The sequence below is a fragment of the Atractosteus spatula genome, chromosome 4 (genome assembly GCF_055471065.1).
Source record: "Atractosteus spatula isolate fAtrSpa1 chromosome 4, fAtrSpa1.hap1, whole genome shotgun sequence".
Taxonomy (NCBI): Eukaryota; Metazoa; Chordata; class Actinopteri; order Semionotiformes; family Lepisosteidae; genus Atractosteus; species Atractosteus spatula.
This window is the reverse complement of record NC_142709.1, coordinates 64,561,008-64,587,839: the sequence shown is the minus strand read 5'-3', so window position 1 is coordinate 64,587,839 and position 26,832 is coordinate 64,561,008. Positions and strand designations below refer to the sequence as shown.

Genomic DNA, 26,832 nt, shown 5'->3' with positions numbered 1-26,832 from the left:
AATGCTCATTTTGTTTTTTTAAATATTTTTAAAAATCTGAAATGCACATTTAAATTCTGTAGAACGGAAACAATTTGAAGTTGTTTGCATTATGGTTAGAATGAGAATTTTGGTGGTTGCAAATACTACTGAGTACTCAGATGTCATAACATTCTTAATAATTTCTCGTGCCCTTTATTGCAAATTGCATCCAATAAGCCATTCCTTCTGTTCCATACTTGTTACACTGAGTATAGCTCCAGTTACAGCTACAGTGTAATGAATGCCAGCTCAAAATACTTTTGCAATATATATACTTGAACACTGTACCCTTCGTTAGCTAGTTGGCTTGACTTTCGATTTACAGTGAGTGGTGGTGTGGGAACAGGAACAGGAATTAATTAGTATGTGCCTGCATATTATTAATTTTGCAGGATGAAAAAAATGGATTTCGTGAAGCAATGCCAAGAAAAAGTAAATTGCACTTCTGCAGACCAGGTTACTACAGACTGTGGTAACTCCGACATTGTTGTTACCAAGATACCAGAGCATATACCAGTGTCTGTGTTTCCACAGGAAGCTGAAAGGTACATCAGCCGTCACCAGAAGGAAGCAGAACTTCTCATTGTGGGCACTGCAAATCTCGGTGTTGAATATACAGAGCCGGTACGTAGCAATTATCATACAATACTGTGGTAAATGTCATTCGCTCAAGTTCAGGACATCTTCACCTGCATTGCCCAGGATTGCCTTAGAAAGATTTAAGCCCAGTGGGAACACAGACTCATTAAAATGAGGAATTTAAGAGTTGTGTTTGAAGATTGCGTGGTGCCAGAAACATAGAGATTAACATATCTCATTAGAATCAAACAGCAGCAGGAGTTGCAGAGTTATGTGAAATGTTTAATTGTAGTCGTCTGACATTTCAAGCAATTTTAGAGATATGCTACAGAAAATGCACCACAGGGCCTCAACACACTCAATGACCTCATCTCTGATAACTCCAACTGCGTGGCAGTATAACGTGAGTATCCAGAATGGCCTGGAATTAGCCCAAAATGAGGCAGCTCTGAAAGAACAGTTGACATGAACTGAAAAGGAGCAAAATGAATGAAACAGGTGGCAGAATGTCAGGCCGAGTATGGAGAAATTAATCTTTGGCAAGTAGCATCACCTTGTGGAAATAATAGGTATAGCTTCAGCCATGTCTGGGAAAATCTTGTCGATTTCTGCAGTCTTTGAGATCTTAGTCTTAGACTAAGACCTTTGAGATAGGTCTTAGTCTTTTTTTCTTATCTACGTTGTTGAAATTATCCCAGGTATTTACAAACATTCCCTCCTTCAATTTAAAGGTGCCGTATTTAGGTATTTGTCTTTAAAAAATGAGAATGCGCCTTTATGTGCAATATTATTTTTTTGGTTTTAATGTGATGACCAAGTTTCTGTTCATTGATTTGGTTATATTTAGTGTTTAGGTTATACCATATACAATGTATATGATTGATGTAATAATTCATTTTATGTAGTTACATGATATAATGTAATAGCAGAAAGAAAAACTAAAGGAAGAGATTAGAGTCTTCAAAGTCTGTTTTCTACATTTGTTATTTCTGCACAGAATTACTGGAGCAGCACAGGGGGAAGAGAGGATGTGAACAGGTAATAGAAAAGCCCTTTTTCCTCCTCATTCCTGTTGAACATGTGTTTAGTATTTTAGAAGAATTAAGAATGTACTGTGCATTGATATAACATATTTGTGGACAAGGTCACGTCTATAGCCTTAGAAGACACCAGACTTCTAGGTTCACTTGAATTCATGGAAGTTGTTTCGATACCAAGAGATGAAGGAGTTTAAACTTAACACGATGAGCTCTGAATGTCTGTCATTTGCTTTTACAAAACAGTTTTCACGCAGGGTAATTTCACATATCATTTGAGAGGCTTGTATAATATGGCTTAGACTTCACTGACACCTGCTGGTAGAAATCTGTTACAGCATATTTGAAAAAAGTATCTTCTCCAAGTTTTTTTTAAAGCTAGCTCTTCACGAGGAATGACAGCAGCCGAGGATTGTGTGACAGATGAATTGTTTTTTGGATTTAGTGAAACCTTTGGTTTAATCTGCTTGGCTGAGGGTCAGCCTCCAGGCTGTAGGACAGGGAGGTCAGGACTCCCATGCTTGATAAAAATGAGACCAAGGAGTAGCTGCAAATGTGGAGGAGGGATGCAAAAACAAGCGAGGAGGAGGAGAGGGTGGCGTGTGGTATACATGGGAACTGAGGCGGTTACGTCAGGATTAGTTGCGAGTTGCAGCAACGGAGCTTAATTAGTTCTGCTTCCTTCATCCCTCCCGAACTTAAAATACCTTACAACCTAAACAACATTATTGACATTTAAATTAAATACTTTAGTTTCATAATGTGACGACTGGTACTTTTGGATTCTTCTTTTCAACAATATTGTTGTTTTAAAGTTATGTTAACGGTACTGTACATTTAACAAATTATTCAGTATGTGTGTTATATTGCTTACACTGTAGGCCATATTAGTTTAAATGCGTACACACATAAACAATCCTAAAAGTCAGAGAGGCACATACGAGGAGGTGCTGAACTATTTTGATGATGCCTTCAAGGCCAACAGCTGCAAGGTTAAAGGGGAGTAGTTCTCAGCAAGTTAATCTTATTTGATGTGAATGTGACATCGGATTCGAAGTTTCACTATGTTTACAAAAAGAGAAAAGGAGCTCTGTTGCACCCCTCGCTTTACTGTTGCCCAAGTAACGTTGTGCATAATCTTCACTCTGTAAGGCGGGTTTTGTGGCAGCAATGTAATGTTAATCTTTTCCTATATGACAGCAATGATTAGTTCCTTTTTGTGAAATTACAGTATGACTGCGCAATAAGAGCTGGCTCACAGGATCCTCCCATTTAAAAGTAGTGGTGCACTGATTTCCCCTCGCTGACTCAGCCTGCTTTTTTCTAATGGGTTTTGCAAGAAGCAAAATGGGATGAATGTATAAATTGAAACTAGAGTAAGGGTTAAAAGTGGAGCTGCACTTAGGTTTAGGTGTATGGTTGGAAAAATAGTAAGTGTTAGGAATAAGTAACACTGCCTTTTATACAGTATGTAGATTTGTTGATGGGCTTTGACTCTATGACCATGTTATTAACCTTAGTAAACTTTATTGAAGCAATGATTAATCTCAAATAGTTTCCTTCCGACTTTCAAGGGTCCCTTCAGGCACGGATGGGTGGCTAGACTATGTCCCCATAACAGAGAAGAAGAACACTACCTCAGGAATTGCACGTGAGCTGAGAGAAGGTACCGCTGTCTACTCTTAAACTCTTGATTTCTATTGAATCTTGTTTCTCTGCAATATAATGTAAGCAGAACTACAGGGAATATGACTTATGTTTACTTGTGTTCTTATTTTCTATTTCACCCTCTCACTCTCTTCAGGTGGACCTTTACTGTATGATGAAGTGAAGTTAGTCCTGAACTCAGAGATGCTCAATGGCAGCCAGCGAGTCCTGTTTGACAGTGTCATTACGGAGGAGGAGTGTTTGGAACTAAAAAATGTGGCCAATGTAAGCATTGTTGTTTGACATACTGTATATATTCCAGATGATAGGAATCCCTTGTTGCCATTTGTAATGCTACCCTGCTCCACAACTTTTTTTTCATAATATGTGCATGTAAGTGTATTGTGGTGCTCTTGCCCTACTGTATGTAGGAACTTTGCATGTTGTCCCTCTGGAGGGACTCCACAAAACATAGTATCCATGTCAATACATAGAGATGCAATAACAATGATACTCGCTGTGCATTGTGTATTGTCTATATTCTTTGTTTATTTTGTGTGATTTGTCTGTTATACTGTACATGTACATACAGTATATAAATATAGGAAAGAATGCAACTGACCTTTCATTGTCCAGTATTGTGCTATAGTGAGAAGCATTTCAAACTGCAACAAATGAGTATTGTAACCAATAGCATTTCTTGCATTGTTAATGCTTCTCAATATGTATCATGTTTAATCTGAGACTTGAGTTTCATCCATTTGTTCACTTATGATGTGAATTAAATCTATTTTTCTATTCAAATTGCAATTGTTAGGTTTCCTTTTCATAGAAGAAACAATCCTCTGAGAAGCAAAAAGGCATCATTAACTACAGCATTTGGGATTTTGGTTCAATGTTGCTAAATCTTTATATATTTGCATACAGTACCATTAATCCTGTACTACTTGTAGTTCCATTGTTTTCATTTTTAATATATATTTCACAGACAATTGTCATAGCAGGAGATGGGTACAGAGGGAAGATGTCACCTCACACTCCAAATGAGAAATTTGAGGGAGCAACAGTCCTGAAAGCTTTGCAGGCAAGTTTCCTCATTTTCTCTCAGCAACTAATTTAATAAGCAGATACTGTAGGTAAACCGGGTGATGGAACAGAATATAATTGACACAAGAAGTTATGCAGGTCTGTGACTGGAGACTCCGTTTCTAGATCACCTGGCACTCAGTAGGTATCCACACGTACACACACATACACATACGCAAACATTTCACTGTCTAAACAAAGACAATAAATCTGGTTTCAAACATTAAAAAAAAAACTTTATCTAGTCTGGAATTCCGGAGATAGCTTTGCTTGCTCTGTGGGTGCGCCTGTTTCAAGGTGATACCATTAGATACCAGGGGGTAGTATTTTCTTTAAAATATTAATGTACATAAAAGGAGTAATGACATTCTATTTTTGTTAATAATATGTTCATTGTTTAATTGTGTACTCACTGGAGAAATGTGTATATCAGAATTCTAATTATTATTTTGTAGAATTCTTTTTTGCTTTGTAATGGAATATTCTAGGGGGAGGAGTTTTACCTAGAAAAGGAGCTCCTCACGATAGGAGAAGAGAGATAGGAGCTGCTTACAACAATCTATTTTTTTCAATCAATCAGTATACTTTAATTTTGTACTATAATGTACTATCATTTTGTGTTTTTTCCCTTGGTTAGTTTGTTTCTTTCACTTTGTTTTTTCACATTGTTCCTCATAATAAACACCATTTCACCATTTCATTATTGCTGCATTCCATCTATGCCCCTAAACATTTGAAGGATGAGACTGAGACAAAGTCCCTCATGTGTAGTGTATGTATATAAGTGAAGGTATACCTATATAGTGAGGGGATAGTGTAGCAAAGAAAGTAAGCCTTTGTTAAGTCGTGGGTTCAATTCTCTGCTGCAGGCACTGCTGTTATATCGTGACTGAGGTACTGTACTTAACCCCATTCGTAGTCGCATGCTCTCTAGTCTGCTTAATCCTGCTGAAACCAGGATGTTTTGATGTGTGGCTCTTGTACAGACTTTACTTCTTCATTTTTTACATATTGAGACAAAAAAGGTAAACTGTGAACGCTCAGCACAGTCAGTGCTATCCACTATAGATGCCCTGTAATAAGCCAGTAATGTGTCTCCTCTTGAATTCAGGAACTAATATCTCTGTCCATCCATTTTCAAACTGTTTTATCCAATGCAGGGTAAAGCTGGAGCCTATCCTGGCAAAAATGGGCACAGGGATGTGACAAAGACACACACACACACTCACAACAGGTTTAATTTTCCCCTGAAACCAATTAGCCTACCAGTACAGTATGTCTTTGGAGCATAGGTGGAAACTGGAACACCCAGAGGAAACCCACATGAACATGGAGAGAACACACACACACTCCACGCAGATAGCACTCCAGGATTTGAACCCAGGGAAGCAATGCTAACCACCATGTTGCCCTAACAAAACACCTGTATTTATATATTTATTATGCTCGGGGTCTTTGATGATTTTTATGCTTTGTTTGCAGTATGGCTACGAGGGACGAGTCCCACTGAAAAGTGCCCGTTTGTTTTATGAAACTAGCGAAAAGGCTAGGAAAATCATCGAGTCCTATTTCATGCTGAACACAACACTGTACTTCTCTTATACTCACCTTGTCTGCAGGACTGCTGTTAAAGGTATGGTGCATGTTGGATTGTTGTTGCAGTAGTGCTTTGCAATTTTGAAACATCAGCTATTACGGGGCACAGTGTAATTGCATGTTTTAGCCTGATCCCATCAGATCTCTGAAGCAAAGCAAAGATTGATCAAATTTGTACTGGAAAGGAAGATACAGGTTTAGTTGGTTTATTTTTTTCACAGTGCATTCCTAATATTAAGATTCAGCTCCCTGCAATCAGTGCATCTTGTAAGCAAGCTCTAAGGAGTCCTGCACAATTTACATTGGTTCTTCAGGATCATTTTGGGGTGAAACATTTGGAGGATTTAAATATAAGGGGACATCGTGTGAAGATCTATTCATTTTTCCATTTGGATTGCTGAATTCAGAACTTGTTGTTTTTATTTTTAAGGCCAGCAAGACCACCGGAACGATCTGAGCCATCCCATTCACGCAGATAACTGCCTGCTGGACCCTGAGGCACATGAGTGCTGGAAAGAGCCACCTGCGTATACCTACAGGGATTACAGGTGAGCACATTTTTCCCAGGAACAAAGTACAGCAAATATATTGCTTGAGCTGTTATGACTGTATCAGCTAACAAACGGAAAAACTGTAAAAGAAATGTTACAATTGGCATTATTTTAAAGTAGTAAATCTGCTTTAGGCAGATAAGAGTTGCAGAACAGGATTTTTTTTTAATAAATTGCCTTGGCGGTCTTTTTAAATCTGTTTTTTTAACCTTTTGTTTAACCAGGTTAGTCAATTGAGAACAAATGCTCTTTTGTAACGACGTCCTGAAAAGTACTCATTTATACAGCATGGCTTTGACATGTAGCCTGGGACTGTAACTCCTGACCCTCTGGTCTGGTCCTTGCACTACTACTGGTTTTTATGATTTTGAACAATATGGTATTTGACTTATTCATTTCATATTGTTTTCTGAAGTACAAAAAGATCACAGAAGCCCACAGAAGTCTAAAGATATTTGATACATTTTTTGTGCATGCAAGTCAAGCTTCAAAAAATATTTTTATTAACAGATCATTTCAAACTGAAGATATTTGTTGTTATGTTGATGCTATACAAACTGGAAAAAGAGGCTGTCCCTCTAACCCTGACCATAACACTAACCTTCTGCTGCGTTCTAGAGGTCATGTAACCTTTGCTCTTCAAGCTAGTGGTTGCGTGACCTCGTTTACCTCCCCAAGGTTGCACGACCTTTGCTGCTCTAACACCCAGCAGTCGTGTGACGTCTGCTGCATCCTAGATGTTGCGTTACCTCTTCTGCAACTCAGAGGTCACACAACCTTAGCTGTGCTGCTTTCCAAAGGCTGTGTGACCCATGCAGTGCCGCATCCCAGTGGTTGCTCTACAGTATGTCTCCTGCATCCCAGAGATCGCATGACTTTTGAAGCGCTGCTTCCCAGAGGTTGCATTACCTTGGCTGTGCAGCATCCTAAGGACAGTGATCTGCTCCATCCCAGAGGTCGTATGACCGTTGTTTTGCCTTGTACTAGATGTCACGTGACCCTTGCTGCCCTCGTACCACAGGTTGTATGTCCTCTGCCATGTCCCAGAGGTCGTATGAACTCTTCTGCATCCCAGAAGTCTCTTGACCTTTGCTGTGCCACACTCCAGAGGCCACGTGACCTCTCATGCAGTCCAGATGTTATGTGACCTTTGATGCACCACGTCACAGAGGTCGCATGACTTTTGTTGCACCTGTCGCTAAACCCGCCCCTTGCTGTACCTCAGCGGGACAGTATCCATATCCGTGGACAGTCCCACTTCAGGCTCGCTATGTGTCAGCTTGTCTTACGCCCAAGGTCACTCCCCCTGGACTACAACACCCTTGCTCTTGGATCCCTTACATCATTTGGTGTCCATCCCAGTTCCCTGGGGGGTCTGTCTGGCCTGAACAGCTCCGTGTCGTGTGTTCTCTGTGTGTCCCAGACGTCGCTTGATCTTTGCTGCACCTCATACCAGGTTTTACTGTAATTATAAGGTTTTCCTTCTGTTGTTATGGGGAAAACAACTAGATGCATAACTACATAAACACAATGTATTTGTAGCTTTTTGCACTTTCTCTAAACTCAGCTTTTACTCAACCTGTCGCCTACAGACGTTTGTTAAGGTGGCTTACTTAAAATTGAACCGTTTTTGGGAAACTACCCTGAGTGTCTCGTTTAATTTTGTTCCCTTAGTGCCCTTTTATACCTAAATGGAGATTTTGATGGAGGGGAGTTTATTTTCACTGAAATGGATGCAAAAACAGTGACAGTAAGTGAATTATTTCTGTTCTTACTGATGCTTGGTGTTAAAGTATATATATATATAATCACAATAATAATTACAATTTTGTATAGTACAGGATTTAACAGAAGGGTGCACTGGCACCGGATCTATTTAGAATAAGTACATTAAAATAAGTTAGAACTGGGTTTCTGAAACTGATGATTAGTAGACTGGAAGCGAAGTACTACAAGATGACATCTTGAACTGACACACTATATCCTAGTGGTTTCCTAAAGCCCTTTAGACGATGTAATTTCTCCATTTTATTCATGTATTTTAACTGACGTATTATACCAGTGGGTTTTATTGTTACCTTGGCGTTTGTGACGTTCATCCAGTTTTCAGATCTTTCCATTTCATTTTCATGCTTAGGCCTCCGTGAAGCCCAGGTGTGGGCGAATGGTGGGCTTCTCGTCTGGAGGGGAGAATCCTCACGGTGTGAAAGCAGTAACCAGTGGACAGAGATGTGCAGTGGCACTGTGGTTTACACTGGATCCTCTATACAGAGAGATGGTGAGCTCCCACCTTGTCCTTTTATCTCCTTGTAGAATCCCTGAAATGTAGCATGCAACTACCATGGAACAAGTCATAGGTTTATTCCATGCTGAAAAGAGAAGAAAGAAAACACAACGTTTCGGGTGTGGAGCCTTCTTCTTGACACCCGAAGAAGGCTCCACAGCTGAAATGTTGTGTTTTCATTCTTCTCTTTTCAGCATGGAATAAACCTATTATTTGTTCCTTTACAGCCTACGCATGCTGACGCAGCTACCCGCCTGAAAGAATTAAATGACTATTATTGTTGTTTTATTTGAGTGCCTGTATGAGACCCTTGGGTGTAGCTAGTTGCTTTATACTAATAGCCCACTAATCTAAGACTAAAGGAGTACTTTCCGCCAGGTTTAGATGTTGAATTTTCTTGTGAAAACAATCCTGTTAATGGAGCAGTATATTTGGCTTTGTCCTCTTGAAGCAGCAATGTAAACTACTCCCAGTTTGTGGCTGATCCCATTCCATGGAAGTGTTTGATGCACAGTAATAAATTGTTCTTTATCATTGGAGCATTGCTCCTCTGGAACATCGCATTCCTCTCACAAAGGGTTCTCGTCCGTGTACAGGAGAGGCTGCAGGCTGACGAGGTGATCCACTCTTTAGACAGCGACAAGTTGAATAAAGAACTTCAGATAAACCCCCGGGACGAACTGTGAGAAGAACGTGGAGGTCACGGAGCATAATGTTATCTATTTATTTAATTGCATTGATCTTTACAGAATGTTTTATTTTTGTACTGTGTCTGAAGTGCCAGTTTTCCAGTTTGTGTGAACGTGTGTGAAATCGCGGAGACAATCTGTGTGCTCCTCATACCAGTACTCGAGTCTGCTTTCTGTGATTAGAGTCTCCCAGACCTGTGCATATTTTTACCCTAAGTAGTCATCCAGGCACAAATTTGCCAAACACTACTGGAGGTCAAAGTAGCTGATGCGAAAAAAAGTCTTTCAGCTTTCATTTTCTGAAGAGCCATACAGTAGAAGATTAAAGGTTTGCTGTTCATGATTCGTCTTATTTGAAAGCAAAGACTGCTCTGCAATTTAAATTATTAATCTTATGTCCCATTCAGATCTCAAGCGCATTTTTCATGCTCACTGAAATGTGTTTAAAGGTTTATTTTTTCTCAATTTTTCTATTTATTTATAGATTTTGTATAGTGGAATTCTTAGTTATTTTGGAAATGCCATTATTTAAGCCTGTTTGGATGTAATCATTTATGTGCCAATTTATTGTGCAGTGGTGCTCCAAAGAAGTTTGAGTTTGTGTATCCAATGTTTTTCCAGGTGAGTTTGGGTCTGTTTGTGTATTCAAAAATTCAGTTGGCATTAGATCATGACATTTTGTTACAGAATTCTACTTCATTTGCATACACCAGCCATTAATTCAGCAGTGTATGCAAATAATGTAGAATTGTTTCTATTTACTCTCTTATTTTGGATCAATCTCAAAACTAAATTCTTTAATGTGCCATATTTAATCTAAATGATCTATACAATTCATGAGGAGAATTCCCTCTGTCCCATTAAGGCCAACAAACACTGCTACTGAAGTTTAACCAAAACATTACCTCTGCTATCTTCTGAGTGAAGGAAAAAAATCTGAGAATCTGTTAAATTCACAGATTCTCAGACTGAATTAAGTATTACGTAAAAAGATAGGCAGAAGACATTCTAATCACTTTTCCACAAAGTATGATTTTGAGTTTTGTATTCAGAAGATTTAAAAAGGGTGGTTTCTATTTTGGGCTGTTCTCCTAACAAAGCCTTCGTGCCATGCTAGATGATAAAAATGCCCCCCTTTGTAAAACAGTATGTTTGAACTTTGTTTTAAGCCAAAACACCATCATAAACATTCTAAAGATGCCTGGCTGCATGTTAGTAATCATCAATCAAGCTGCTACTATGATTGTTAACATTTAAAAGATCTTTTATTTATTTCTGTTTCAAGAAATTTTAAATTTGAGGTGGCAGACAGAAATTGTTTATTTTCCAAGAAGCCATGTTGACTGGTACCATTGCATTGAGTCCAGTGGACACTTTGAAGTGTGCTAATGCCAACTGTACTGTTTTATTATTTAAACATCCACTGCACCATTTGAGTATTTGTTGAGTTGTATTGCTATTACAAAGTGGAATTTGGAGAGCATGCTGAGCAAACCAGTTGTTTTCACATTCTTTGTAATGCCTATGTAAATAAGAATTCTGCTGCATATCAGTGATGGTGTTCCTTCTACATTATTTAATTAAATTATTGTTAAACTGTAGATGGATTTAAAAAAATAAACTTTTCTTTTTCATGCATTTCTTTTCCAATTTTGTTTTTCCAAATTGATGGGTTAGTGCACTACAGCGCCCTGAAAGATCCCTGTAAGTATTAAATCATTCTGGGGATACGCAGAGGAATCCTCTCGATGTTCAAGTTGTTTACTTCACTTTTGATTGTACTGAACTGAATGAATGACTTGCCTACAAAGTCAAGCTTTAGGTCTTAATGAGTTAATGCTTGAAAACTACCTGTAATGCCTGCAGGAATCCAGTGCTAAAGCACTAGAACTGTCCCTGCCTGATCTGGAACATGTGCTGTGGAAAATCTAATTTCTACATGAAATTCTACATTTTCCTTTTGCCCCATAAGAATTAACAGGCTGCCACCGTAAGGACAAGACACCCTAGCTAGAATACAGCACAAATAAAAGATACACAAGTCAAGTTGGTTTATTTTATTTTTTGTTTATATCAAAATTAAGAATGCGTTTATAAATCTATAACTTGTGACATATATACAAAAAACTTTACAAGAGGAATGTTTCCCAATGTGTAAAAAACGTTCTAGAAAAGTTTATCTTTTACTTTCAATAATTTGGATATAGTAATTTTCTAACAGAACATTGTGGTTCTGAGCATTGTTTTAAAGATAGAACTATTCTTTTTTTTAACTCAGAATATCAGATGAACCTTTACAACAATGTTAACATAATGTAACCATACAGTAACTTGAAATGTATAACCCCTTATAGACCATTTGATAATGATCCAGCCTCAGAAAAGTCCATCACTTGTCAATTTTTTTAGGATAGCCTCCACATGTATGAACAAAACCTGCAGCTTGTCAATGAAAATCTTTGATGTAACCAGCCCATACCCATAAAGGAGTGTTTAGTAATTATATACAACCTCTTCTTATGTAAAAGCATTCAGTTTGTCAAAAAAATGACTTTTCAGATTAGAATAATTATTTAAATTCAGTTAAAATATCTTGGAATGTTTTGATTGAAATATAGGACTCTGAATTTCGTAATATACATTGAAATGACAGAATAACAAACAAGACCTCAACAATGAATGAAGCTGTTACCTTTCAAATGGAAGCAAAATCTAACGTCATGTAGTGTCTTCAGTACACGCTGTAGAGAGAACACTACATTTCATAAGATTTTGCCTATACTGCACAGTGTGTAATAAGTTTAGGATTAGGTTACTACTGTATAACCTAAAGGTTCTGTCTTAATACTCTAAGCAGCAATAATAAGGCTTATAATGGTAGTATTCTGAGATAAATGTTGTCTGACATCTCAATTTTCCCACCTACAATATTTTTTTCTGTTGATCAGTCATTCAGAAAATACAGCTGGACTGTTTCATAAAGATGTCTTAAGCTGCAGGACTGGAGAGATTTATAGCTGTTTAGGTCACATAAACAGAACCCATAGGGACTAAGAAGAACACTACATGGCTTCAATTGTCCCATCAGAATACAGTAGAAAAGTAAAGACTCACTCTAAAAAAAAAAAACTACTGTATTTGGAACAACCCCTTTTTCCACTTTAAACAAACTCTTTTTATACAAAATATGTATATACAATTCTAAGATTGTTTGGGCATTATTTACATTAAGACAACTGTCTACTTCCACAGATTATATAAAACAGAGAATTATTCAAACACCACAACTTTTCACATTCAGCACCACTCACAAAAAATGCGGTTGCCTATAACAGCTTTGAACAAATACATCCTAGTGCTATCTGGCCACCGACAACCTTATTGTGCCTCAGAAGCAGCAAAATATCTGATAGACACTGTCTCTCGGTCCACATTTTGAAAGTTTACTATGCCTTAATTGTGATGTTCAAACATTCCAGCAGTTTTATATGAACTATTGTACATCGGTGCACACTAAACGTTTGATACACTAAATAAATCCCATATGGTGTTTTGCAGCTTCACGTATCTGATGTGAACCACAATCTTTTGCTAATCTTTTCTGGACAAAAAGTCCCATCTGAAAGTTAAATCTACACCTGGTCCAATATACTGTTAGTGACCATAATTCAATACTTCAAAAAAAAATCTCTCATTTACAGTCATTATAAAAGTGAAATGGGTAATACAATACCTACTGTATATTAAAGAATACTTTGTATAATGACACTCTTTGCCATAGTCAAAAAGGATAATTCTAAAGATAACACTTTTGGCAGTATTTTGGAAGAACAACGTTAAAAAAAAAACTTCAAAATTATACAATCATGTTTGGCTAATGCCTGTGTTTAGTAACATTTTGCTTTACAATAAGAGAAGAGTTTACCAGACCACTGTAAAGCACAAACTATGTTTAAACAAATCAGTCAGTATCTGGGATACCGCGCAGTAAAGTTAACCTTAAACCTAAATATGAAACACGCATTTTGCTATGGCCCTAATAAAAGAAAAAAAAAAGCCTCACTCAATGCTAAACTTTGTTAACTGAACTACGGGACAAGCTGAACACTGGATAGTTTAGAAGCAAGAAATAAAAAAAAAAATGTACCCGGTATGAACGGTATTCTTAAGTGCTCTGTCAAAGAGATAAAAAAGTAATGCACTTACAAGCACCACCCACCTTTCACCCAGCTAACAATAAATCAAGGTCTGGATATGACACTGTAACAAAATATAAACAAGAAAAATAAGTGCATCTTTTTTTGTCTTTTTTTTTCTTTAAAAGAAAGAGTATTAAAGAAGAGCCAAAGCACTACGCAGCGGAACGTCCTGTCACAGTTTTGCGTTGGAAGGGGGAGGGGGACTACAGTATAGGGGTTCCTACTCGCCCTCCTCCTTAATGCGCTGCTGCTTGTTCCGGCGGGCGTCCATGTCGAAGGAGAAGTCGGGCCAGTCGTCGCGGGGAGGGAAGGAGATGGTCTGGCGCAGAGTGAAGCGCACGGCGTCGATGACCCGCTCTCCCCGGGCCTCCGACGAGCCCACGCTGACGGTGGAGGACCCGCTCGTGGTGCGCAGGATGTGGGGAGGCGGGGAAAACTCCATCGACTGCCGGTGGTCCAGGATCCCCTTCCAGATGATGTGCTGAAACTCGGTGGGGATCTTGAGCCGGGACAGGTCCTGAAAATAATGATTAAAAGCACCCAATGCCAATTAGCTTTCCTACCAGCCCTCCTACAAAACGGGTTTCTTTTTAAAAGCGATTTGGAGTCGGGGAGTCCAAGGGCATTACCTCCATGTTGTAATTCTCAATCTGGTAAATGTTGGTCAGTCCTTGAGCAGTGAAATATTCGAGGCAAGCGGAGCACCCAAGTCTCACAAGGAAACTGAAAACACATTAATAAAAACACCCAATGAATTTTGAACAGCGGGTGAAGACCCTCCAGTCTTCGAATTTGAGATTACGGACAATGTTTTTTTGTTTACACAGTTTACACCTCAAGTGATGTAAACTGTAGTTAACCACACTACAGATTTGTTACTTTTCTAGTTCATAATTAATTGTCACACGGGCTTGCACTCTTAGGCATTAAAACCAGTGCTTCCGATGCAATGCTGCTCCACACAGAGCACCACAGCCAGCACAGCTAAGGGGCAGTGCAAGCCCACCAGCACAGCAGCTGGCTCACCTGGAGATGCTGCTGTCCGTGGGGTAGGGTGGTGGAGGTGTGCAGTGGGAGGAGGGCACCATGGGCAGCTGTGGCTGCAGTGTGTGTGTTGGGCTCAGCGTGCTCATGTCACTGCCCATGGGAATGTGCGTGCCCATTATTGGCGTCACTGTAAAGAACAAAAGCTCTGTCAGCACCCATCCATCACAAAACGGCCATCGCGTTCAACAAAAAAAACAACCCACAAACTTCTTTCTTTTGTTGCTTTTTTGCTTTTTTAAGGCGAGGAATAGGATGATTCCGGTTGTAGCATGACGTTCATCACTCCTGCATGTCCCAGCCTTTGTTTAGATTAAATATTGTAGGGGGATTTGAAGGCATTTACAAGAATTTACTGAATCTGTACTACACATTACAGGAGACAGTCTTGCAAGACAGTCCCAGTTCTCGTGATACACACTGGCATGCTGTGACATGTATTGAAGCCTAGTATTGCGACTGTCTTGCTGTCATGTGATAGCCTGCAGGTTAACATTGAGCAGGAGGACACACTTACTGTCAGTGAGGCCTCCAGACATGCTGGAGGGGGTAAGGGAGTTGCGCTGTTGGGGGTTCATGAGCTGACTGACAGAGGGCAGTTTGTTCATGCTAGGCCCCTTGCTGAGAGGGGGAGAGCTGGAGCCGAAGGAAGGCTGGGATTGCATGGAGCTCCTGGGGCACGGAAAAGGATACATGCCGTTACTCTCATCGTCCAAGACACCGAATCTTCAACAACACAAAGCCCTTTCGTTAGTCACATCCCACAGTGCCACAGTGCCAACAACACACATCTTTTGTTCAGAGAATAAATATCAGAGAAGGGCTTTGCACTTCACAAGAGCAGTAGTAATTCTCTACGGAAAAAAAATGAATACATGAATCAATCAAGTCAATGGACAGGTTTGTTGCATACTGAATATCTACATAAAACATTTCTCTACATTTCACTTAAGACGCACGTCAACATTTTTTGTCTTGATTTTTCTATTGGCAAAGGAACAAATAAAGGTTTCCATACTGAAAAGAAAAGAGATACAACATTTTCGCCTGTAGAGCCTTCTTCAGGTGTCAAGGCTTAGGTGTGAAGGCTCCACAGCAGAAACATTGTTTCTCTTCTCTTTTCAGCAGGGATTAAACTTTTTCTTGTTCCTTTGCAGCCTACGCATGCTGATGCAGCTACCTACATGAACTTCTATCAATCTGCCTACAGGACATTATTTGCTTCAATCATAATTAAGAAGGGCATTTTTAATTATCCTTATTGATTTATAATGCAAAGTTCACAATAAAGCTTAATTGCAATGTCAAATTTTTTGGAATAATTTCTAACAGACATCTGGTTATCTGAGCATAACAAAATCAGGGGGAAGAACACTTGGTTTAAACATATACAGTACATTGTTTCAGAGCATCTTTGTTCTAGTTCAGTCCATTGTAACTCTGTTGGTAAGTTATACTGTATTAATTCTTCAGAAAACAGCTTTCTCAATGAATTGTCATCAGATGTATTCAGTTTGTGAGAAAAGTTCTCATTTACAAATACAACTGGCTAGGGTCTACTGCAAGCCCATCTCAGACACAGGGCAGACTAACAGGGATTTTAAGAAGATGGCTATAGAACATAAACCTAAAGCAATACAGATAGCCACTTACTGTAGCTCTTCAGGGTTGACATTTCCCCCAAATGATGGTGGAATATATAATGATCTATTTTGAGCTATGCTTTGGTAAACAGAAGTATATCTTATGAAGAAGAATAGGAATGCCCAATTCATTGTGGTACGCATACAAAATGTATGTGGTAATGGGTCACACACAACTGTCTTCCCAGCCATTTTCATTTAATTTACTGGCAGATGATAACTTTTCTGAACTACCACTGTCATAACTGTACATTTTTACTATACTGTATAACCTGTTTTATAAAGAAACATATTTGTGTTCACAATCCAAAAATATACAAAAGTAGTTAGAATAGTTTTGGTTCTGTAATAGGAGATATTAATATTAAAGAATCTGCAAAGGATACCAGACATTGATCCTATGCTAATTATGTGTATGCTCTGTAGGAAGTAAGTGAAGCAGCACAGTTTGACAGAGAGATATGCGAAGTGCTTCCCAGAATGAACTGATGAAATTTACAGATGCAAAAAGAAAGCAAGTGAGAGAAAAGGAGCCAAAAGCAGAAAAAAGGAAACATTTTATTGAGAAATGACAGACAACAGTGCAAGAGCCACAAATGACAAAATGCTCTGTTTCAAACAGAACAAATTCTTAAAACACTTTGCTCTGTACATTATTGCACATTACTGTATTCTTTGTCCTCTTAAAAACGGAAAATACTGTTTTTCTTTGGAAAAGAAAATGCACAAAACCAACGAAAACTGTCCAGCAGTAAAAAAAATCAGCTGACACCTTTACAACATGACCAGCACTGACATTATTTTACACTGATTTTATACAGCTCCAAGAAAAGACTGAGGCAATACGAGTCCAGCTCTAATTAATCAAAAACACCGCAATAAAAACGAAAGCCCCCCCTTTCAAAGCAAGCATTGGAAAAAGATGTCCATAAACATGACAAGTTTAACAAATCCAGTAGAAAAATACTAACTGCTTGGTTCCCGACCAGCTTTTAGCTAATTAATTTCAATAAATGATTCCCAGATTTTGAGGAAACTTTTCTCAGAGGCTGCTTCTGTACATGTGCAACGTGTTTTGTGCAATACAAGCGGGTCATACCATCAAGTCATCAAGTTTAACTTTCAAATGCAAAAACAAAAGCTGAAAAACTAAATCATGCAGGTGGAAAGGGTACTTTGATTAACGTATTACTTAACTTTGTGTGGAAACTAAAAAAAAATAAAAATGTGGACGAAATACTGTCTACATATTTTATTTTTTTCTGCAGATGAGACCTTAATTTGAACACCTTGATTCCGATTGCTTTAGTTTCTAAAATTGATCGCATGCAGAAATGTAATCAGATCCTATAAATACTAACAATATCGAGGGGCTTTGTAAAAAAAAACATAGCAACATTTACACGAGCAAGATGTGTGTTTTAAAACGTTCGTATCCAAAATAAAAAGGGAGAGACTAACGAGAATGAAACGGATCCCTAATGATGCCTGCTTTCCCATAAAACGCCCTAACTGGCTCCAAGCCGAACTGTAGGTACAAAACGTTGGATCACAAGCAACATGCACCTAAAAGTCCTTTGAATTCACGTAGAGTGGTGTTGCGAGATATATTTTTTCTTTACAAGAAAGCTGCTTTTGTACATTATCCATAACGTGACAAAGGGCACACCGTCTATCTGTATTAAAAGGCATTCTTAGGCGCGCCTGTCCTGCCTGTGACTACAGTAGGTGAGGAATGTTTGAGCGGTTCTCAGTCTGTGCTGGATTGTTTCTTCTGGTCACTTATTGGCTCCAAAAGCTCAGTTCGAAGGCGGGCTTTAAGCAGACTGTAGAAAGGAACCAGAGAGAAAAAAAGAAATAAGAACAGAATCCCGAGAGCTGTGACGGGCATTATCATGACCACTTGTCTTGCATTGTCTCTAGAGCGAAAGAAACTGTCTATTATTCTTCCGATTTCATTATGGAAATTCTGCACAATTGTAAATTAATGAGGCAACGTATTATTTATTGCAATGATTACAGGCTCAATGAATGTAACAATGCGTGGCGTTTGTTCCGTTCGTTTTCGCCAGAACTAAGACTTTACACTGCAACTGCAGAATTATCGCATTGTGCTGCATCACAGACAGAGCCAAAGAAAGGGTTTAGGTAAGATGTCAAGCGGAAGTTAAAGTTGTCTAAGCGACAACAAAACCTTATAAGGATTCTGGGAACAGTCCACAGATTTCCAATTATTTAGCATTACCTTGAACCATCAAAAGTCACAACAGAGGTCCAATTTTTTCAATGTCCCTTTTCTGAGGCTAAAGGAAAACAGTTTTTATGGAGGGGTCCTGCAATTAGGCATGTCACCACAGGGTGTCACTGCTTAACAGTGTGCCATTCGTCCATCCATCCAAATTTAGTTGGCTTTTCCCGGAGAGAGCTGTGGCCTTAACAATCCTGCACTTTTCCATTTTTGTAGGAAAGACAAATGAAGTTCCAACTACACATCTAAGCTTCTAGCAAGCAAGAGGCTTCAAAATTCTGCTGAGTCCCAGGGACAATGAAAGATTGAAAAAAAAAAGAGACAAAACTCAATTATTTTTGAACGCCAATATGCTTTTTATTTTGTTACACAGTAAGCAACACCTGACTGAAGTAAGGGATCCATGATCGTAAAGATATTCGTCTGAAAAGAACTGGCAAGGTGGGAGAGAAAGCAACGCAGAAAAAAGAGAAATCATAGAACATGCGATTAAAGACTGCAATCAGGAGATGTTTTAGAAAACTTGTCCACAGGAAGCCTGTGTGAAGCTGTTTACTAATGCTAAGTACTGTACTGTATGTCTATCACCTATACAGTATTAGCAACAACTTACAAAAACACACTGCAAAATAAACCATTTCATGCACAGCCAATTTTAAATGTCCTATCAGCTTTTATAAAAAAAAAAGGCTTGATATTTTCTTTAAACCAGAAGGATAACAGTATTTCAGTAAGTTCTGAAATTCGCCTCTGCTCTGACCTTGTCCTGTTATAAGATATTTTCCACTGTAAATCACGATGTGAAAAGGATGTGGTTGTCAAAAAAACAAAACAAAACAAATCGTGACAAAGCATTTAAAATAATAGTTACCCAACCCATTTTAACTAGTCATTTGCAAAAGCCTAGACAGTGATGTAATCAACACTCTTGCATTACCTGGAGAATAAGACACCCAAAAGAACTGACTGTGCTGCACTGCATATCGAGATGTTTTCTGTTCCTTTTAAAGCAAGACCCAAGTTCATCAGGAGATTGTGAAAGAAACGTGGTATTGCATGAAGCTTCCACTAACAGTCGCACCTCAGTGAGACCTCTTAGGCTACGATGAAAATGTGAATACCTCTTTATCTTGTGATTTGACTACAATGTAAGCATATTACATCAGTGTCAGGCAGCTGTCAGTTTCTTAACGAGAAACGATAACGAAAGCAATAATTACTAAAGGGCGTCTCTGCCAGCAAATCAAAGCTATAATTTTCATATCTCTCTTTTATTCTCATTTTGCTTCCAGGATCTTCTGCCATAGCAAAGATTGTGTGCGTCTATGAAAGTGATAAGTAACGCATATGAATGACTAGGGTTAAAGCAATGATTGTGTAACTTAAACTGTTGTGTAAACCTGTAAGTGGACACAGAGCAGACGCTGGTTGTTAAAATTGTCTGGTTTGCATGGCTATGTGCTGTACCGTCTGTTTTCTGATGGTAAATACCACTTAGATACACCATTGTTGGCCTTGAGCAGAATTTGCCAATTTCCAGTAGCAAAAGAAATTTAACAGTGTTTTCAGTTCCATGCATGGTACAGTATATGGTTTTTTCCTTTTGTGTCAGTAAAATTAACACCACAAAAAAAGACACGACTGATGGATTAAAATGAGTCAGTATTGCATAACAAGATCAGCAGCATGACCAACTACAACTAGGATATGCAACAGATTTTTTTTAAAAGGCTCATGCATCAGCATTGCAAAACCGTTTTCTCAAAAACCACACTACTTTTAAATGGGCTGGTACAGTTTGTGTGGGACTTTTACAAATTGTTTTTGTTGTTCTTACTCTCTTGCTGTTCTTTGCTGTTCAAACTCAGTTTTGTAAGTACTCAAAACAAGGCAACATACAGCTCCTACTTTACTGCAGTTGCTAAATGTAACTTACATTTTCAAGCTTTTAAAGTCATAATGCAAAGACAATATCTTCCCCCATTCAGCAAGCACAGCACACAAGTAAAGCAGAAAAGGTGAAACAGAAATCTCAAGCTAAACCCTTTTCTAGGGTCTTTTCTTTCATTCTGCAAGCGGCTGTAAGGTTAATGGGTCCTGCATGCATTGGTTGAAAAAAAGCCTGTAAACTAATGGATTAGTTTTTCCCTTTAATGAATTTTAGCTGAGCCATCCATATCACAGATAAATTCATCTTAGCAATGAAACAGCTTAGCAATTTCAACAGGTATCAGACACAGAAATTTAAACAAGCTGAGGCTGGAATTGGGCAATTTCTGCTTCTCTTTCCCAAGATTTACTTTGCAACTCTTAAAGCTCATTTTAATCTTATGCTCTTCTAGACAAAGAGCTTAAATAAAATGATAAATCAAGACTAAAAGCTAACAGTATAGAAGCAAAGCATTTCAGCAAACAACTATTTATGGAGTCATTTTTTTTTTGCACCAGTGTTGTACTCACTGTTTCTGGATCAGATTCTGCTGCTGTTGTCTGTATGTCTCAATTGTATGCTGTGGTAGAAACTGCATGAGCTCCAAAGACTCCTTAATTTTCAACAAAATCTCATAGATTTCACGCCCTTTTATCTACAAAAAAAGAAGAAAAAAGAAATCAACCATCTATTTACATTAACCAGTCTCAGACAGTACAGTACAGTAATATCATGTCCTCAACATCACTGCAACAATGCTGAACATTGTGGTGCACTTACAGGCAGACAAAATAACTCGTCGTCTGTAGGTCTTCGCTTCTTGATGGATGTCATCTGAATCCCATGCGATGCTTGACGGAAAGCTACAAAAAAGGGAACAAAATTAAGTAGGTTACAAAACAACAAGGCTCGAACAAGCAGGGGCACTGACAGAAGGCTTAAACTAAAGCTTGGAGATATTAATGTGCAGCATGCAGAACAGGCTACCCTGCACCAGCCCCGCCAGCTACTTACGGCGTTTCGTACCATCACTGCTCTTTGTGCCATCTGTGACCTGCTGTTTGCGGATGCTGTCTTCATCTGCCTTGCGGTCTCTCCCAGGGCAGGCGCAGATCCGGGCCTCAAAGCAGCGCCGACCGAGAACCTGTCCACTGGAATCAGTGTGAAAAGCAAAAACATCAGTGAGGAACCTGCTTTCCCACTTTTACCTTGAGCAACAAATGCGATCAAGCGCAGTTAATCAGAAATACAGTAGATCCTCTGTCATCAGAACTGATCGGGAAATTGGTGCTCCGTCTGAACTGGCTTGAACCCCACTGTCAGAGACGTTCAGGCTTACTCTCTGGTTTCCAGCGTGACAATGATGAGGATGGGGCGGCGGTTCATCCCTCCGACACAGCTGCTGTTGCACATGAAGTTGTACAGGATGGTGGTGAACTCAGTGCCCACCTGTGTGAGGAAGACAAAGGTGAAGTTACACAGGAGATGAAACTTAACAACACATGATTACACTGATGTAAATTAGCTGTACGGTCTTTTATTTTCACTTTTTATATCATACTGTATTAGCATTATATTTTAATTTCTGGAGATTCTGTTAGAAAACAACAGGTTTCTTTCTTTAGAGAACTAGGTGAGCTTTGTGAAGGCTGTTTTTTCTGTACAGTATTACGTCCCATAAACGGAAGATCAGAATAGTTTAAAGATTTTATTTAGACATGGTCTACTGTAAACACCAAATTGATGATGATGTGATGGGAAAACCTGTACCTAAAGGAAAAGATCATTCATTCAAGTGCATTCAGGAAAGACAATATCGGGATTTTTTTTTTTAGGACTGGGAGAGTTGAAAGGGTCATAGAGTTCAGCCAGACTTTGTGGAGTGACTAGGCTTAAATATGCCACAATAGTCATAACAATGAGTTGCACTGTGGCCTGGAAGACAGGAAGCTATGTAGACTGCAGATGACTTACAGGTGACAGTGTTAGATAGCAGATAGTACAGAATATTTACCTGGGGCGGTTCATAAGGCACCAGAACACTTTGGCGACCTGTCATTGAGTCCTCAACATACTGGGCATGGCTGTTCCCCTCCACACGAATAAGGTGGCTGGGTGGAGCTATCTGACCTGCAGAATGAACAAAGGCAAAGCAAAGTTAAAAGATGCAGAGCTTTAACTGAAGTAAGCAAACTTACTATTCCAAATAGCACTTGATGAGACAGATAAAGCATTACAAATATTGTGGCTGTGACCTCAGAAGGAGAGCTCATTTGCCAGACACACACAATGATTGTTGTACAGTATAAGTTAACATCGAAAAAGACACACATTGAATATTAGACTGACCTATAACTTTTATTTCAGATGAGTAATACTGTATGTTTTTACATTCAGTCCAAATGACGAGAGTTGTGCCTGAAAAGAAGACGTTATATATTCAAGAGTTAAAATAAATCTGTAAGACGCATTTGAATGTGTCTGGAAACCAGTAGCAAGAGTAGAAATCTAAAAACAGAATGTCAGGGTTAAAGAAAGGAAGGGCTCTACACAGAGAATGGAAGTTAGAATTGAATGCTCTTCCAGTTTTTCTCGGCTGCTGTGAGAATGCCTTTTTACCGTCATTGAACTCGCGGCTGAGTTCGTGATTGGGGCAGCGCTTGACCACCTCAGTGACGTGCTCGGCCTTCTTGTAGACTGGCATGGCCCGTATGACCGCCCCTTGTGGAGGAGGCGTCATCACTTTGATCTGGATGGGGCACGTCTTGGCAATCTGGCAGTACAGCTTCTTCAGTTCTGTGGAGTACTGTGGAAGGAAAAAGAAAAGACCTAAGACCTAAGTCTCTAAAACAGAATAAAAGAACAAAAAATAACATACTGTACAGACTAAAGATACAGTAACAAAAACTGAGCGCATGAGGAAGCTGCCCCAGCTTATGAGTTACAAAAGAAGTTTAACTCTAGAGGTTAACTCCCCCCTGAAAACTATAAAAGAAGGTAACAAATGTTTTAGCTGTACAACCCTCTCATTTGTGCACGAATGGAAGAAAAAGTGGGAAAATAATAATATTTCTTGTGTTGTGAGAACCCAAGCAAGGGTGGTAATGAGTAGGGGCAAGTGGGAAATGGACTCCAAAAATCTGAGAGCAGAATTCCATGCAAGGTTTGGAAGGTGAGAACTGTGAACAAATAGATTCGGAGATCCTTTCCGAACTCATTCACAGATCTCAGACTTCCAACAAGCCACGTAGGAAAGGCATGAACTGTTTAGCTTTTGACATACAGTACAGTACTACAAGGTCCACTGCTCCTTAATGGACAGCTAGTGCTAGCTGGAGGAAATGAGCTTTTCTTCCTACAAGCCTCCAAGAAATAAATCCAATAAAAACACCTGACCAGAGCAACACTGAATTTCAGTTTTATTTTCGGCTCTTCTTACTTTTCTCGTCTAAAAATTACCTCTTCCACCCCATCTTCTTCTTCAGGTACAAGAAGAGCATGAGTGTTCAAGAGAGAAAGTTCTTCGAGATACACAATGCGTGAGGCTTTTTCCATTAAAAGAAATTTAACACATGGGAAACCTCAGAACTTAAAAGAAGGCAGGTATTTTTTCCCTAGAGAATTTTCCTTCTGGTGCCATTTAACGTCTGTCCTGTAATTAATGTTTCCACAGGAGAATGTCATCATTAAAGACTGTGTCAGAACAGCTGGAGGAGGGGGAGACGCACCCTGAATCACTGACGTCTGCATGCCAAATCTGCAGGCACTTCCAAGGAAAAACGCAAACCAGCTCCTATAAAACCTACAGGACTTAATTCCCTGTGCATTCCAGTGAATTATATATCACCACCAAACCTACTATTTACAAAAAAAAACACAGATCAGCCCAGATTGTTAAAACTAAATTATGAGAAACAAACTTCATCTTGGAATATTTGTTTACAAGAAACATGCAAATGATTTATAGATGGTGTGCTCCATCTAGCTCAGTTTTTTAAAAACCCCACTAGTGTGCTTATATGCTTCCTTGTAAAAAAAGGTTCTAGTTTTTGACCTAATAGACATAAGGATAAAAGCAATAGTGCTGACGTATTATAAAATACTTCATAATACAGCTATCATAGAAACAGCAAACACTGAGGAGAGATTTCAATGAGCAGTTGGCAACTTTGTACACTTATACAGTCAGTTCTTTCAAATAAAATCAGCAAAAGACCAAGGATTTGGCAATTGATTTGGGAATTGATTGGGAAAATAAAACCTACAGTTAATGACCTAACTATTTATGGTCATTATCCTAGTATGGTATTAAGAGCCAAAGAAATCAAATTCTATAGCATCCCATCTAGGAGCAGGGTGTCTCTCAACCTTTTATTTTTTCATGATTGCAAACCAGAGATTGCAAAATGTATTTATGAAGAGTAAATAAAGGTATCTGATTGCTCACTGTTACTTAAAGTTACAATTTAAGTTCTAAACTTTAATGACGAAAAGTGGTACAATGGCAGACAGTGTTGCAATTTAAATGCTTAATAATCTAGGTGTTATTGTAAGAGGAGAAGGTCAGAGATGTGACGTGTACTCTACCAACCATTTTATTGTCTCTGACTGACTAAGCTGTCATTCTTGAAACTATGTCATCAACCACAGGAATCACCGCTTTCATCAGAGGACATGATTGAGTAGTGCTGGATGTCACTGTCTGTGAACCAGAGAGCCACATAGGCCACAAGTTGACGTATCCACACAAGAATATCTGTAGAATGAGCCTACATAACATTAACTCATAATATGCAATGTATGGAAAATGTAGCAGCCTTCAATTCTTATCTGTGATTACTACTCACGTGATGAATTCCAGGAAAAAAATAGAAAATGAATAGTAAATAAAGGTTTGTGGAACTCTCAAAGAGTACAAGAAGGGTCCTAAACGATTAGACATTTGGCTCATCTTGCTTCATTGGTGTTAAACACCTGAACGTGAAAAAAAGTTTACGAAAGAAACTGAAACCGCATATAATATGTAGTTTTACAGACAAAAATAATATCATTTGTGTTATTTAGTTTCCTATCTTCATTCCTATAGTACCTTATGATATAGAACATATTTTCAAAAGCAAAGGAAAGTATCAACTGAATCCACTTAAAATTGTCAGTTTTTTTATAAAGATCTTTTATCTTGTTGTGTAAATGCTGCTTAAGATTTACTCTTAAATGTTTTCAAATGATGTTAAGTGAAAGAGGGCTTTGCTACCTTTTTTGGGAATGTACTTCATCGTATCTTTAAGCGTTTAAGCTTGTACTTTCAATACAGGTGGGAAAAAAAGTGGAGAAAACATTCTTTTGAGATTCATCAAAAAAAAAGAGATTGTGAACATTGCTAGAGGCTATTTCCTAGAACAATGGCACATTAAATTCCATTTCTATTAACTTTCTTATGAAATGTTCCAATGAATGGAGCCCTTCCCACCACCTGCCTCAGTTGAGTTATAAAGTTACACAAACTTGGCAATAATATTTTCACAATGCCAATCTTTACCTCCCTCTTCCCTTCTAAAACCAACACACATTTGTGCCAAAAACTTGTAACTGGAACACCTGCCCTTTTCCTCGGGACTTTCAAAGCATTTTCAGTGATTGAAGCCTAAAACAACCGAAGGAGTTCACCAAAGTGTGAATTTGTGCTGATATTTTAACGCACACAGCTCATGTATTTACAGTAAGCCTGTACACAAAAAGAGAAGAAAATGAGTGTGTGTTGCAAGAGTAAATGATCTAGAAAGATAAATCATTCCATGAAAAAGAAAAAAAACTATTTTGGGTCTTTTTCCTAAACTTAAATGGAATGGAAATGAAAACCACAGATAAAGATTTGCCTGGTCTTTTTTTCATTCTAAGTATGTTGTGGTGCAAAAGTAGTCTATCTTTTCTGACCTGATTTACATCTTCAGCTTTAAACTTTAATCATCTCGGAACATGTTACATCAATAGTGAATGCATGGGAAATTGTAAAGTTGCAGATCTCTCAGTACCACCTACTGTAAGGAGGCTACTGCAGTAGCCTTTAATTATTGTTGGCTAGGGTTCAGTAGCTGTCCTGTGGCCCCTCCCTAGATGATCAATAGGAATGCCATAGAAGTGTGTTCAGCCAGACTGGTCTCTGCCCAACCTCACTGTGTGCTGTTTCACTGGGGATTAGCCTGGTGTGGCAAGGTGTGGCACAGAACATCATGCTGTATGGCTAATTTGCTTTCACCAGCCTGTTCAGAAACGCCAGG

General features: G+C 38.7%; 2 protein-coding genes across 8 annotated transcripts in view; one reads left to right on the top strand and one right to left on the bottom strand.

Moving 5' to 3' along the window:
• Positions 1-11,128, top strand: part of p3h2 (prolyl 3-hydroxylase 2) — a 67,776-nt gene extending 56,648 nt beyond the window's left edge. The window contains exons 6-15 of the mRNA XM_088912954.1: positions 556-645; positions 1,598-1,638; positions 3,212-3,303; positions 3,442-3,569; positions 4,273-4,368; positions 5,853-6,003; positions 6,397-6,514; positions 8,192-8,267; positions 8,655-8,795; positions 9,398-11,128. Of these exons, the coding sequence (XP_088769080.1) occupies positions 556-645; positions 1,598-1,638; positions 3,212-3,303; positions 3,442-3,569; positions 4,273-4,368; positions 5,853-6,003; positions 6,397-6,514; positions 8,192-8,267; positions 8,655-8,795; positions 9,398-9,487 (1,023 nt within the window). The 3' untranslated portion in view covers positions 9,488-11,128. The remainder of the gene's footprint in view (positions 1-555; positions 646-1,597; positions 1,639-3,211; positions 3,304-3,441; positions 3,570-4,272; positions 4,369-5,852; positions 6,004-6,396; positions 6,515-8,191; positions 8,268-8,654; positions 8,796-9,397) is intronic.
• Positions 11,129-11,529: 401 nt separating this feature from the next.
• Positions 11,530-26,832, bottom strand: part of tp63 (tumor protein p63) — a 68,174-nt gene continuing 52,871 nt past the window's right edge. For 3 of the 7 annotated variants that reach the window (XM_088912947.1, XM_088912953.1, XM_088912950.1), the window contains 10 exons: positions 23,174-23,360; positions 22,569-22,684; positions 21,894-22,003; positions 21,569-21,705; positions 21,335-21,417; positions 21,085-21,209; positions 15,251-15,459; positions 14,716-14,863; positions 14,319-14,412; positions 11,530-14,206 (listed from right to left, as the gene is read on the bottom strand). In XM_088912947.1, coding sequence (XP_088769073.1) covers positions 13,910-14,206; positions 14,319-14,412; positions 14,716-14,863; positions 15,251-15,459; positions 21,085-21,209; positions 21,335-21,417; positions 21,569-21,705; positions 21,894-22,003; positions 22,569-22,684; positions 23,174-23,360 — 1,506 coding nt within the window. In that variant the 3' untranslated portion in view covers positions 11,530-13,909. The remainder of the gene's footprint in view (positions 14,207-14,318; positions 14,413-14,715; positions 14,864-15,250; positions 15,460-21,084; positions 21,210-21,334; positions 21,418-21,568; positions 21,706-21,893; positions 22,004-22,568; positions 22,685-23,173; positions 23,361-26,832) is intronic. The other 4 variants (XM_088912949.1, XM_088912952.1, XM_088912948.1 and 1 more) reach the window with 3 other exon arrangements.